Consider the following 16353-nt stretch of genomic DNA (forward strand, 5'->3'; position numbering starts at 1 on the left):
TATTATTTTAGTAAATCAATTCAAGAACCATCAATAACAACAAATCAATTCATAGAGCTACTCTTGGCTTGGGTACACTGTCTTGCTTAAAAAATAAAAGATTTTCTTTTTATATATGGTATTCTAGGAATGATCTATATACCAATTATGGCAGTAGTTCTGAATCCTGTATTAGGAAGGATGAGCGTATTAAACCACAAACTAGGGTCACTTCCGCTTCGATAAACGCCTGATGAGAGAGTGTTCTCTTTGAAATGTGAAACTGTAACTGTTCGAAGCGGTTACCTGACCTCCGTAATTTTGGGTGTTAGAAAGAGAAAGCGAGGACAGTTGAAGATGCCATAAATTAATCCCTTATCGTCATACTGTTATCGTTCCATACTGTATCGTGTTTTAGCGGTTCTAGCGGTTTTGCGATTGCAACTTCTAAGATACTGCGCCATTCTTTAGCTTTTCATTTATTTATCGACTTAACGAGAATATTATCGATGATTGATTACCTGTGAAACGGCCTTTCGTACTTTGTATCGATACCACTCTATTATAGTTATATAATATAATCATATACCTATAATTTCGGATACATGAAATAAGTTTATTTAAGAATCGCAGGAATACGACAAGGCTATAGCAAGTAACATTAATTAAAGACTTGTGTTCGAGCGTTTCAATGACATCTGAAATCAAAGTTCGTTCGTTCGTTTAATCGTATCGAAAACGATTATCTATGAGGGCTACACCCGAGATTCTTATTTTAATCCGTATCATGAAATAGAAGCTGCCATCTAAGCTCTGGATTCGTGGAACGGTTTGAATTACCGTAAATTGATGGGGTCATTCCGAGAATGCATGTCACTGATCTGAATGAAACGATGTGATATGCATGTTTTTTCTCTTATAATTAACACGAAGTTTGTCGCTATATCTTTCTGGATAAAATGGAGAATTTGTTCAGCAAATGCTGTATAGTATTTTTATATATTACTTTTCGATATGCGTTTCGATCTTTAATCGATAGATGATAGATAAAGAAATAGAAATTTGTTAAACTGTTAGGATGGCGATCCCTTCGATCTTTGTACTTTCGTTGCTTGATAAATTCATTCGATCGATCATTACCGTATTATTCCTTTTGGTAACATGTCGAAATCTCTGTTCGATATCCCATTCGTAGATCGGAAATTTCACATCTGATAACATTCCCTGTTCGTTAAATCTTTTGATTGCCATTCGATCGGAATATTTTCGTCGACAACTTCTTCTGTTCAATATCCTGTTCGTTATAGCTCTTGATTGCAATATTCCAATACATTCCCGTTCACGAATATTAGAACACTTACAAAATGTAAGGTCGATTTTAGAAACGATTAACAAATTATTGAGATATATAAGAATTGTTATTTTATATTTATGTATATTATTCATATACATTCGCAATATTGTGATAAAAATTTTATCTTTGCGAATAACAATGTGCAATTTCTTCTTGTTTATATGCAGCATGTCTCTCTTTCGTCGCTTTAAATCGATTTGGTGCGTGAATTTTATACAATTGCTTCGACCAATCACGCTAGTCTTGTTACGTTCGTGTCAAATAATTTCCTTATCGTATTCGGAGATCGTATTCTCGGCTTAGAACCTTCGAAACCATCGCGGAACAAGAACCCCGAAGAACCGCGTAATGTATAATTTCCTCTATCCCTGTTACTCCTTTCTTTCTTATTTTTGCAAATAAAATGTTAAGAGCTGCACGGGTTCGGTCGAGAAAGAGCCGTTGTACGAGGAAACTCGTGGAGATCGGCTACTGAAATCCTAATCAAGTTTACTACAGTACATGGACAATCATATCCCACTTAAAAATCAATGAAAAAGTTCATGGGGTATTGATGTCGAATCTTTTTTAATTTTTATTTGCCTCCCGGTATTAATCACGCGTCGATGTCGGTTCAATAATCAACTTTCTGGTGCTCTCGATGTTACCGCGTCTAATTCTTTGGCTACCAGTCTAAATAACAACAGCAGATCGTACGAACAATCTAGCCGAGGTAAACTGATATTATCCCGGCTACGTAACCGTTCTCTTCATCTCGTAGCAGTCTCGAGTTCAATACGCTCAATGTGCTTCGAATTGTTTAAATCTACGAGTTTCAAAATTTCCAGATTTTTTATCCTTGGAACTTTCGAATTTTCATTTTACAGATTTTCAAGTCTCTTACTTTTGAAATCTTTGAATTTTTCAAGAGCGTTAGAATGTTCTTTCCACGCCGTATTAAATCAACATCATGTAAAAATAGAAATGACCGTAATGTTATGAAATCACGTAGGAAATTCATAATTCCATATATGTAATCATCGAATTTATGAAGTGTGCCACTTGAGAAACGTCCCTCTTCTTGGTACTTCGAGTGGCTGAATATTGTGTATTTATCAGTAAGTATATATAACGTTGGTAAACTCTAATAATCTTGATAAAACTTTCTTATCGGTGTTACATAAACAAAACATTAACTCATGTATTTTGTTGCTCGTTTCATGTTAATATCCCTAATCCTAATCATAGTGCCTGAATTGTTGATAATTAAAGTATTGAAAATTAATATCATTTATGAAGAACTATCGTTCATTGTCAAGTACAAGATTAAAACAATATATTAAAATGATACGTATATATTCTATAGAAAGTATTTATTAAATAGTTATTTTCATATTATGAAATAACACAAGGGGCCAGTAGCTGATATGTAATTATTTGCAATGAAAGATTTGAAACAATTATGATTGAAGGAAATAACGTGGAATGGAGTATTTTCTGGTCTATTCATCGACTGGGAAATTCCTCTCCGATATTTGATTCCTACGATTTCAGCGGTGAATTATCCCGTGAAACCTAGCGAGATCAGATCGATGTGGAAACGCCATCGCAATTACGTTCAACCCTTTTTGTTTGCATCACAACCATTGACTGTCTTATTCTCAGTCCGTGAGTAATTACGTCTCTTGTTATTCAATTATATTGTACAAATTTTATTCAATATCTGTTTAATTGGTTATTATTTAATTGCTTCTTCGTTAGTTTCCTCCCTTTAAAAGAGGATAATGTTAAAAATAAAGGAAGTATAATACGAAAAGCTGGGAAGGATAGTTTTTTATTCGTTCTTTTATTAACCATTGCTACAGAAAATATATTTACATTTTAAAATTCCAATTTTTCATTTTCAATTTAAATTCCAATTAACAATTTTTCAAATTACCGACATAACGTGAAATAAATATCTCCAATTTATTTTTACTAATCATTGAAGTTTGTCGAGCAATTTCTGTATTTATTTCAATATTTATTCGTTATTAATGGAATTTTTAATCCTTATTTTACGATAAGATAATGAATTTTTTCTTACGACGCAATAATTAAATAGGAGAATTAATAAAGTACGTGTCAAATGTATGCACAGTAGAATACTTCAAATTCAAATTATTTGGTATTTAAAGATGATGATAAAGTTACATTTTTTATATTATTTTTAGAACAAAAATAACAAAAGACGTAAAACAATTTTATATAGAATTTAACAAATTTGTTTTGATTTTTCTTTTTGATGCAAATTTTCAAATCAAAATTTAGGAAATGCATTTAATCATTATTTTTCAAATACATATCTATCCTTTTGTCGATCTATATTTTTATCTGCGAAATTTGCACTGAAATTTGCCTTCGCATATTTCAATTTCCTAGTCTCAGTTCGCGCTTTATTTCATATCTTTGTAAGAGGAGGTCGCAGAATTAAATCTAATTTTGGAAGGTGTTCTACACGTTGAATATTTTGGGATCGCTAGCTGAGGTTCCTCTGTTGTTCTCGCAGATAAAATAGGGAAATCTGAAATATAAAATCCACCGGGACGAGCAACACAGCCTTAAAAACATTTTATTCAGAATTTTTACCATTTCGATATTTTTTCAAATGAAAATTCCTATCCCTTGAGTCACTCAGAAGCAATTAAAACGACATAGCAGACAATTGCAGATATCGTTTCTTTTAATTTTTCTTGGGATTTATAGACGTCTAATTTCTGTATATTCCCTAAGATTTTATAGAGCAATAATAAACAAAATTACTTTTAGTTGCAAATTTCTGCAAAAAAGATTCTCTTTCCATTTGTACATTTGTTCATATCTGTGCACATTTGTGTACATTTGCTATTGCTTGCACATAATTTCAGGCACCAAAGAAAGTATACATACGTAATATACGTAAAATTGTATAAATGATTTCTCTTTTAACATAAAATAATGTATTGCCGTGATGTATTGTTTATGTAATTAACATAAAATATTAGAATAAGAAGATTTTGCATTTTAATTGTCGTAAATCGTTTTACGTATGTATGTACGTATGTGTGTGAATATAGGCGTGGCCTCTTATGAAAGATTCTATAAATAAAATACTTAAGCCCTTTGCTATTTGCTTTCAAGGTTAAAGTATAGTGTTATGCTAGTTAAGCAAGAATGGTAACAGTTACCGACTAGCAGAGTTGTCGTCTAAGGATGAGCATTTTTGCCAAGACCGTATTGATCCTGGCAGAATTGCTACATCCAGTTCGCACAGTCGCCATATTACATACTGCCCTAATCAATGGTTTATGAACATCGTATTGCATACCAGACACACACCGTTCAAAAGTTACGTATCATCCACTTCAAACGTAGACTGCACCTGTGCTATAAATGTCAGTTAGGTGAGATACGTACTTTGGATTTCGCATGTCTGCAGCTTCAAATTTCCCATAAATGCATAAAAATTCGTAGTCTAGTTAATAGTAGTTTTTATTAAAGGTAATCATTGGCGGAATGGCGAATGGTGGTATTTTTTGTCTTGGTTTGATTCTACAAGTTTCGTTAATATCACTGATAGTTAGTCTGCAGATTCTTAAATACGATCTAAATAGAAATTTATCTTATCTATTGAATATTATAACGTGTGCTATACTTTGGATATTTTGTATATTTCTTTGTATATTTCTGCAATTTTTAATTTTTTATAAGTGCACAAAAATCCGCAGCCTACTGATTATACGAGCAATTAGAAATAATCGTTAGAATATTTAATATATTTTTATATTTAAAATTATTTGTATTAATATATTTAATATTTACAGAAATTTAATTATTTATTTTCGTATTTCGTTTCGTCGTTATTGCATTTCTTACGAGCGATTGGCGCCTTCATTGAGAATGATGATGATTACACTATGCGAGGAATTCAACCGGTGAATAAACCTGATGTAGAACCTTCGGCGCCACATGTTTAGGTTTATATCAGCGGGGAATGAATGGATAAAATTGGCTGTATATACACATGGGAAAACAATGTCCGCGTTTTTATGCCTATTAACAGCGTTGTCGCACAGTGGCGGGTCTAGGATCCAGGAAATGTATAAAACGTTTAACCTTTTGAAGTTTGGAAGCATCGCTTTTTTAAAAACATTTTTTCGCATCATCTGAAAATTATTATACACGGACAAAATATAACGGTTTCGATAGTCAAAATCCATTGATTCAAAAGCTATGCGTCATTCAAGTTAGGAGTTAAACTTCGTTTTGGGGCATTAATTTTTCTTTGTCGAACCATCTTTGCATCTTCCGATAGTATTCGACGAATAAAAACGAAATATAGCAGTTTTGAGTCTGGGAACGCATTGGTTCAAAAGTTATGGCTAATTTATGAATCGATTTGGCAAATATCATTTTGTATATGGGTTACCAACTGCCAGAAGCGGCCAAAAAATATATAGCCCAGCTATAACGTTCATAGCGTCAACAAAGACTAAGCTTTAATGGCCTACCTCCAATGTATAAGATTAATTTGGTACCAAAAGTATCAAATTTTAACGACGCGTAACTTTTCAGCCGATGGATTTTGATACTTGAAACCCTCGTATTTTGGGTTTATTTCTCATCGGCCACTCAGATCGTGGGAAAAAAGTTTAAAAAGGAGTGATGCTGCCAAACGAAGTTTAGTTTGTAAAAGTACACAAGTATATTCCTTAAACTTCTTTTAAAAGATTGAAAATTTGCTCCTAATTTATGTTTGAATATCTTTATCCGATACTAATCTAACTGCTAATTTATGTAATTAAATTCGCGTTAATTGTACACCTAACAAGTCTTCCGGAAAGTGACATAGTATTTTTACTTTATTATTTTTGGAAAGAAGGCGATAATCCTATCGCATGCTGAATAAAACATCAGTAAATAGCTTGAAAGATGCATTGCATTCTAATTACAAATTACGAAATTAATTGCGTTCTAATTAGAATAATTGAGTAATTGTTACGTTTCTTAAGTAACAAGAGCAACAATTTTTTTTGTAACTTAAACAGATACAAAGATAGTCAAATTATTCTAATAAAATATTGCTTAAATACTTGATATTATTAATATTTTATTAATGAAATTCTTCAACTTTTCATATAAATCAAACGTATTAATTTTTAATAAACTATTTCTTTAAAATAATGAAATATATTATCGTGTTACTATCTTTTATATCTATTATATGTTATAATTTCTTATTATCGTAATTGAGAAATTTTTAAACATCGTTAAAATTGTAAGAAAATGCGTTGAGAAAATTTAAAAAGGAAATACTTTAATAAGATACAAGAATATAGGAATGACGAAACAGATATAAAAATGCTTTCTATGTTAATATATATAATAATATGTGCGTGTATGCATTGAATGTATCGACTGTGATATTATCCATTAGATAATCGAAATATCCAAAGTATTGCTTAAATCATCAAATATTCCAATCAGTTTGATTGAACAAGTTTCGTACGACCCGAATTTCGAATACTTCGATTACTCAATCAGCTATATCATTCATAGGTCTCGAAGACTATTTTTATTCTGTATATTTTATACACCTTGGCACGTGGACAAGAGTATTACATATTTCATGCACAATTGGCATGTTCGTCTCGTAAGATTAATTTTATTTGTTATTAATCTAACGATAATCTATTTGATAAGTGGTTACTGATACTTGATATTTATCGCCAGATTGCGCGTATATGCGCAAATTCATATTTTTATGCGTAATTAAAGAAATGAAACACAAGCTGAGATTTGTTTCGCCTACCAAATATTATAATCCGTTCTCTATATTTATTATAGTAATATATTAATAGTAATCTACTCTAGTTACTTTATATACTTTCGCACACTGTGTTCATTCTGTATATTTTTGTATCTTGGAAATTCTCGTGAATGCCTAAAAATCCACAGTCTAGTCACCATTATTTAATTAATTTTTTCGTAAATTAAATCGATCTCTATTAAAAGAAAAGCGAAATTAACAAATTTTGTTTATCATCAAGAGAAATATGTCTGATATGTGGGACTTGAAAACTAAGAATTTTTGTTCAAATATTATTGAATGAAATAGTTTTATAAATTAAAAATCAAAGGGTCGAGTAATATGTAAAAGTTGCACAAGTAAAATATTATTGAAAATCGTGAAAAAATCGTGCAATGTTGGTCTTTAATAGGTTTAATTGGGTTACTGTCATATGACCTTTGGTATAGTTGCTCAGGATTGATTGCTTCATGATTGCACTCTTAAATTAAATTTTGTAAGTGTACGTGTTAAAAGTTGAACCTTCGAATCTTTAAGTTAAATTTTATATGCTCTGACAGAGAATTTAAGTTTTAGAAAGTTAAATCCTTAAATTTTTTAACGAAATTTTACGTGTTAACACACATTCCTTTCCAACAAAAGGGATTTAAATCTTAAAATTCTCCAATTAAATTTTATATAACTTAAAAAAGAACTGTATTAAATGTTTAGAGAGCAAAATGTATTTTTAATATCTATTCTGTCATATTAAAGGCCTACGATATTTTCAAAATCGTAGTCTCCGGCTAAAAGGGGAATTACATTTCGTTACTAATTTGAATATGCAAATTTTCACATTTTCTGCCTATACATTAATTTATTCAGATAAGTGGCATAGATTTATAGTTGATGTTAGATTTGTGTAGGAATGTTATAACATATACAAGCGTGTCTCAGCTAACTTGAGCACTTTGAATAATTTTTTCTAGAATATGCGTTGTATGAAAAAATTTTTTATACAAAAGTTGTTTGGCTTAGAAGGGCCATGACGTGGTGCATGTTTTCTTTTTCATACATAAGTTGGAGGCGTTTTGGAGCTTCCAAGGTTATTTTAAATGAAATGATGTACCCTTTATATGAAAAAAAAAAAAAATACATATATATATATATATATATAGCTTTTTGAAAATTTACTTTATATAATATCAAGTTGGAGTTTCAATATCATCAAAGATTTCCATAATATAACGGTGTTTCTCCATGGTACAAATCTTTCTTCATCGCACTCGTCTATCTTCATTCACTGCCGGTGTGTTGTAAGATCGTAGGTGATCGAAATGGTATAGATCTTCCATTGACGTTAATACAATGGTGCAATCTATTAACCGACGACGAAACTGAATTGTTTCTACATTGAGCGTAACGTTTCGCGAATTCGTTCTTTCATATTCTTTGGTGTTGCTGTTGATTCACGGTACGCTGTGCTTTTTAATCATTTCGCTAACACGCGTCACACAATGTGACGTCGCACTAGTTGTTTTCCACAGATCCAGCGTCACATTATGACGCGCTCTGAAAGACGCTTATCCTTTTTTAGTATGACGTATATGTAAAAGTACGTATATGTGTCATATTGCGTAACATGTTGAAAATTCGAAACTCGGGCTGTGAACCGCGAACCTTTTTCCTCAAACGGCGGTAGCGAAAGGGTTAATGTCCCTCACAGAAAGTAGTCTAGCAGCTTTAGATCTGGTGAACGTGGTAGCCACAGAAATTCTTAACCACGACCAATCCATCGATTGGGAAATTGTTTATTCAGCATTTACTTGCTGCATATGGTAATGTACAGGATAACATTTAAACACCGCTGTTTCACGCAAATACCTGATGATTTCGAATCTTCGACTTGTCGTTACACAAAGTAAATTTACAATTAACAAAGCGAAATTATTCGTTAACTATTTAGAATTAATAAAGGTCAATATCTTTTTACTCAGAATTCGAGACTCTTCCATGTTTTCACATAAAAGATATAGCATTAGATTTAAGATAACGAAATTGACGTTGGAACCACTGAAATGTAAAAAAAAGATACGCGTCACATAACGTGCCCCTTTAATCCAAGCAATTTTTGTATAAAAATATTTTTCCTATAACGTACATCTACATTAAAAGTTGTCCAGGATGATCAAGTTAGCTGAAACACCCTGTGTGTGTTTTCCATAGAATATATTTAAAAGCATTAATCCTCGTTAGGACATTCTGCAATCACAATTAATTATAATGCAATTAATATCGCTTGATCTTTGAAACATTCATAATTGACAGTTCAGAACGCCATATAATGTAAAGTAATTTGCGTTAATCTAATCGCAAATTACTATGTTGCATTTTATTGTTGCTGTAGGTACAATAAATGCTTATCGAATTAATACATAATTAATTATTATCGGATCAATACCATCATTTGTACGCGCAATTAGACCATTTGAAGTACAATTTTAATAAATTAAACTTACAATTCTGTGCTAACAGATGGAATAATAATAATTATTTAAACCTTGTTTGCTACAAGTTGTCGTAATATTTACAATTTTAATCTTTAATTTTTGATGTCTGTAAAGAGGATTTTTTTAAAATTTCATTTAATAAACGGGCTAGTAAAGAGACAAAAGGAAGAAGAGCTATCCTCGCTAGTTCTAACTTGAGTGTTCTTCGATGATCTAGAAACAATATTGTGGAGGCTGTCAGATCCCAATTCAAATCTCCAACGCCCACTCCCTCTTGCGTAGTCGGTAATTTTCAATAATTTTAAGGGGAATTACGCGAAAGATCAATTTTCCTTACACGATGGTGTATTAGTGTAGACTAAACCGAAATTTTACATTTAGTTATAAGCCGAGCAAAGAATGCTGACATAAAAGTGTGTTATCCACGAAAAAGATCGATAGTACATGCTTAAATCTCTAAGATTCTAAACCCTTAAAACCTTTGATTCCATAGAAGGTCATTCAGAGATCCCAGTACATCATTGTTCGATGATGCCCTAGAATTTCTGTGTCAAGTACTTGGATTGCCAGCCATTGTGCTCGTTTACAAGAATTCACTTTTTAACATTTTCCATCGTTTTCTATATAAAAAGCTTAATCTGGTAAATAAAAAAAGTTGATAAATGCAAAATTTAACAGCAGAAGATAGCTAATAAATTCGTGTACAACGCTAATCATTCGTATTAAGGAGGAATTAAAAAGTAATAAACAAAATGGAAAGTTTAACATTCTTTATGCAAAATAAATATTATTTACTTTAACCTTAGCTGTATCTTGCGTAGTTTGTAAGCTATATTTGATTAATCGGTAATGATAAGCGGAAGTTTTGTTACACTACAGTAGGAAATAGTAAATTAAACTACTATTACTCAGGTGCTTTAACCCAAAGAATCTTGTTTAGACATCAGTCGATCCTTGGCTATCTACGTTTCACAGAACTTACATAAGATACGTAAATTATATCCTTCTTTTACATTGGAATTCTAGGATTGCTGGCAATGAGGCGTGTGTCTGAATTTTTAGAATACATTTCAGGTGTGTCTCTGTGTATATAATAGGTTGAACGGAAAGTTCGTACGTTTTTATTCCACAGCATTCCACCGTATTGTCGAGTTTTGTATTCCAAGACAATGGAGGGTTTCGATTCTACACGCTTCTTTGAGAAGCATTAAGCTACGATGCAAGTGCCCTACTGGTAATTCGACGATTTACGTCAATCGTTACCATCGAATTATCCTTATCTACCGTTTTCGGTCAAATCTCCTTCAGAGATCTTTTACAATTTCCCAAGTTGTACTTCCTCTGCGAAACTCGTACAGCAATGTGCGACGAATAGGCATTTTATCAATAGAAATGTTTCCTTCATAGAGTGACGTTTAAAGTATGCGTAAATCATACTTTGTTATGGTAACTTGGATTATTTCATTTGATATTTCGATAGTTATTTAGCAGAGTACCAATTTAAATAAATAATATTTAAGGATTAAAGAATTTCTGGAGATTAATAGTTATATGCAATAGAAAGATTGATAATTATATTTAATTGTTAATTAATTTACAGTGAAAGCGTGTAGAATCTGATTTCTCGATTCGATTCATTTCTCGCGTGGAAAAAAGACATACGCTGACGATTATAACACAATTGCTATAAACTTTATAGACGTAGTACTATAAATAACCGTATACATATATACATAGATTAAAGTAGATGTTTCGCAACGAAGAATCACCTATGCGATTGTTCTATCGTAGTGAATGAAATACATTTATCTCTGACAATCGAGAATTGGCAACAACATGAGTCATAGATGTAAATCATTAGACGTCATCGCGCGTTAACAATTCATTTATGCAAATGCGTATAAGTAATATATGGCGTCATAGCTGTAACGGAAATATTCCGGTTTATTAATTGTAGGCTTCGACAGATGTCTCATATAAATAGCATATATACTTCTGTATTCATAACGTATATATGCTTCTTACAATTCTTTGGATGTCGAAGAAATAGATGGTGGTATGCAAATAAAATTGGGAATAGCCACGATCTCGCCGATTTCAATGACCTTGAAATACGTTGTCAAGATTAACGCTCTGAACAACTTTTTTCCTATAAATGCCTCTAGGCTTTAGTTTTCCACTTATCGACCAATTTATGTTTATTACTGTTACGTAGATATTATTACTCTTAGTATCTTATACTAAGTACTACTACTATAGCAGTTATTATTATACTCAGATGTGTAAACAATTTTTTGATGACGATATATCTACATTTTTATTTTTGAACGATCGAAGATTAGAATAAAGTACAACGTTCCATGTATGGATCCACTGGTCGAAAATTATTTCACGCCTGCCGACTATCCAATAGCCGGATACCACTTTGATCCGACCTATGACCCGTTAATTTTTCGTTTTCATTTATGCAACCGTAAATTAAGCCTTATAAATTAAATCTAAGAAGAAAGATGCAACTTATGCAACTTTCTAATTACATCGTTGAACGCGAGCTTTGCAAAATACGAGCTAGAGGCTCGCGTAATTTACATACCGCTTGTGGAAAGCTCCAAATTTCTTTCCTCGTTGAAAAAAGACGTACATTGAGTTCCATCAGGGTCTTAAAACGACCGCTACTGACATAATTCCCGAACCTAGTGGCCATAATAATAATTTTTGCGGTAATTGAACGAGCTGAGACGCGAATTTTTATTCCGAAAGCGACCACAGTGGGGTAATCATAGTAGATTATATGTATATTCATAATGTGATTTCATATGGCCATTACGTAACGACTGAACAACGTTTTATAGCGTGTATATTATATAGAGTGTATTATAAAGTTTGCTTTTTATTATAAGAATCTTAATATCTGTCTAAAATTGTATCGTAAAATTAAAATTCAAACTTTCAATGCCGTTACATTCTTTATTCTTTTTAATATCAAAATGAAACGAAAGTCCTAAAAAAGTATAAATTCTATAAAATTTCACAACGAACAACTTTGCTACTGTTCTACGATCTTGTTTCTTTCGAAGAACAATTCGAATTATTAAATTCATTGTTACATTCTCTATTTCACGTCTAAATTCTTTTTGGCTGTATTTGCTTTCGCAATTCTATCCGCGCATTCGTAAAACCAAATAACAAATTTATCGGCACAATACAGAAGCAAAACGCGTGCACTGCTGTTTCATATGGCAAACCGGATCAGCAGGCCTTTTTGTTTGACCAAATGAAAACCTGACAGAAAGTATTTCTGTTTTTCGGTTTAATTAAATTTACTACATTTTATAATCTTTTTCGCGCATCTAGCGATTTGTAAAATCAAATTTCAATTCTCTATGTTTTTGAAATATTTCTATAGAAATTCTCTGTTATACGAATCGATTGTTCTATCGATAAAATATAAAATCAAAAGTTTGGGAAGTAAATACTACACGCCGTACGATAATGAGCAAAGATATCAGCACAGACCAGACGTCTCTATAAAAATCCAGTAAAACTGCACAACTTACGATTTATTCTTTTACCGTCGTCAAGCAACTATAAAACGAGAACAGATAATAAAGGATACAACGTTAAAATCCTTTCCTTGAATTAAAAAAGAAAAAAGTTTCAACTGGTCAAATGCTATGTATATAATAGCACGAAGGTAAAAAATGCTACAGTTTATTGCTTCCTGGGTATTCATCTTTGTCAAGTAAAAGTCAAGTCAAGTATAGTAAAAGATTATATTTACCTACAATGAATTTGAGATTTTTGGTCGGCTAAGTCAAACAAATATCTCAATTTTTCGACCTGGTTCGACCAGGTTCGCAAGTAATGAAGTCACAAAGCACGTTGGGTCTCGAAAACATACCAATTTCCAGAAAATATTCTCCACAGCTTTCTAGTCATCTGAGACGTAATCGTAGAAGACAACTACTGATTACTTAAAATATTTCGATGGACTTTGGTAGACTCGACGGAATGCGCGTAATATGGAGAAATAAATAAAACATCCAAAGTAGAGCATCCGTTCATAATATTCGCTAGAAATAAATTTCTGCTTACGTTCTATTTGGACAAATAACCGCGGTCTCTTTGTAACGCATAACTTTGTATGACACTGTTACGCTTTGTCAACAACTTATTGCTAAGGGCAGTGTTACGGTGGATGTTGAGGTGGATTTTCAATTACGCGAATTGATCAAAGTCGAAAACTTTATCGATATTTTATTAATACTTTTGTTAATGCACGTGTTAAATTTCGTTTCAGTTGATGAAATTAACCAAGCAAATACTTGGCGAGAAACTTTTCACGAAGCTTATGAAGGCTACATTTTACGGTCACTTTGTCGCCGGCGAAGACGAGGTGCAGATCACTCCTGTCCTGGATAGGTTGCGGCAATTTGGTGTAAAACCCATTCTTGATTATTCCGTTGAAGAGGATATTTCTCAAGAGGAAGCAGAACGACGCGAAATACAGTACGTATCGATAATAATAAATCGTTTGCTCCATAAAACTTTTTTTTTTTTTTAAATTGAACTCGTTAGCTCCGCCCCTCACGCAGGTACGCATCGCAGTGTTATAAATCTGTGCACATTCATGCTTGGCGTTCATCCACAATTTCATCGAATTATATACTTTGTGCTTCTTTATCTAAAAAACCAGTAAACCTCTGTATTTTTTTAATATAAAATTTCTAATAGAAATAATATTATTGTCGTGTAATAATATTATTGAATAATTAGTAAGAAAATGTTCGCTCTAGTGAATGAAAACGTCGTGTTTGCTCGATATAGAAATTACGTATTAAATATGAATACATACGATGAGGAGGATCGATATCTCGACGACTTTGGTACTGCAGATTTCCTTAAATTTTACCTACATATCCTGGTGGTATCCTTAACACGTAGTTAAAACTTGAAGAAATTCCTAGGAAACTCATTTTCTCGAAGAAATACGAACGAGAAATACTTTAAGAAAAAGATGATAAATGAAGGCTCAACAGAAAAGTTGTAAACGAAAGCTTATTAGAAAAATTGTAAATGAAAACTTAGCGGAAAAATTGTTGATAAGAACTGAGTAGACAAATTGAGAAAGTTTTCTGATAAAAGATAAACTGATTAATAAAGTAAATTGCGTGGGAAGCTTTAATTACAAAATTCTTTTCATACTCACAAAGTACGTAAAAATTTCATAATAAGTCGACTATTTGAATAGAAAATTGAATAGAAAATACACTCGAGGCTTACAACATTTACGATAAATCTATAGGCCGGTACATAGTGACGAAGCTTTCTTTTATCTGCTGTTTACGAGCTGTTAACGAACCGAACAGTTTTTAATAAGAGGAGAAATCAATAGAAAATTAATCGTCGAAAAATTGTATCGAGTTTAAGAGCAAGTTTAAAAATTACCATAGAATTTCATAGAGACGAACTTGTAACTTGATGTCACACGTAGCATACATTTGTAACTGCTGGAGGATCTTAAGATCAGCTGTGATTTTCAGCTGCTTTGTCGTTGTGCTGCCACAAACGAAATCTATTACGTACGTACTGTAACGATTAAGAAAGAATTTTGAATAATTTACAAGCGTATAAAATGATATTACCTAAAAATCGTCGACGTGTCGGCAAAATTTTCGTTCGCGCTACTCGGGACGCGTGCCACAGGCCTCTTTGCTCGAAAAGCTTCTCGATTACGAATGAAAATGAAACATAATGTGACATAAACGATCTTAATTTACAGGAGTTCCGTGTCAGAAGCTGGAGACGAGAAAAGGGAAGGTCCCTTGAAGAAGTACCATGTTGCAAAACCATTCGCGGATCGTCGATACAAGGTATCCTCGGCAAGAACGTACTTCTACCTTAACGAAGCTAGTTGTGAACGAAACATGGACATATTTATCAGATGTCTCGAGTCTGTAGCCGGTGAGTGGATTATCAGAATAAAAATCTTGTAACTCTTTCGCAATTTTCAATGGGCTACGTGTCTCGCTACTTCTTTCTGTCGTTTATGCAACATCACCAGCGAAATATATAATATGTAGAATCGATTATTTATTTATGCTACTTTGTTAGCGAGTTATGAGTTTACCGTATCTCATCCACTTTTATATCGCTCTTTGAAAAACTCTGTTATTTCAGATAGCTTGACGTGGCTTTTATCCTTCTTATCGTTCTTTGGTTCTATTATGACGCACTATCGTTTTGAATCGATAGAGCAAATCAAGGTGTATATTTTTCATGATTTTAATAAAGAGTCGGATAACATCTTCTTGTGCTCATAATTTGCAATAGTAAACTTTGACATTAGGAAGCACTCGTTATAAAAAAAAGAATATCTCGCGTCGCAATATGCAAAATATCGCTTATGCGATGCTCTGGACGAGATTTCTCGCATTTAATAATAAAATATTTGTCTCATCGCGTTTCGCTTCGGAACAAGATAAGATTTCATCGTTGATTCCTTGATGTAAAAGCGCCATGAATGGTAAAATAAAATATACGCTTTGTTTTTGTAAATAAATGCGACTACGAGGAACTTAGGAACCAAGAGAGACGTAGAATATATTGTCCAAAGCAATCGATGAGTAATATTCGATGGTATGTAAACACCGGAGAATGGAAATAAAATATTTGATCTATAGCATCGCGTAAACGATACTGCGATGCAAGATACCTTCGTCCAT

The 16353-nt window shown here is 32.5% G+C and overlaps 1 protein-coding gene across 1 annotated transcript in view; it reads left to right on the forward strand.

The window, feature by feature from the left end:
* LOC126914982 (proline dehydrogenase 1, mitochondrial) overlaps nt 1-16353 on the forward strand; it is a 37043-nt gene that overhangs the window by 12476 nt on the left and 8214 nt on the right. Inside the window, exons 3-4 of the mRNA XM_050719309.1 lie at nt 13929-14137; nt 15411-15592. Of these exons, the coding sequence (XP_050575266.1) occupies nt 13929-14137; nt 15411-15592 (391 nt within the window). The remainder of the gene's footprint in view (nt 1-13928; nt 14138-15410; nt 15593-16353) is intronic.

This window comes from Bombus affinis, chromosome 3 (assembly GCF_024516045.1).
Source record: "Bombus affinis isolate iyBomAffi1 chromosome 3, iyBomAffi1.2, whole genome shotgun sequence".
Classification (NCBI taxonomy): domain Eukaryota; kingdom Metazoa; phylum Arthropoda; class Insecta; order Hymenoptera; family Apidae; genus Bombus; species Bombus affinis.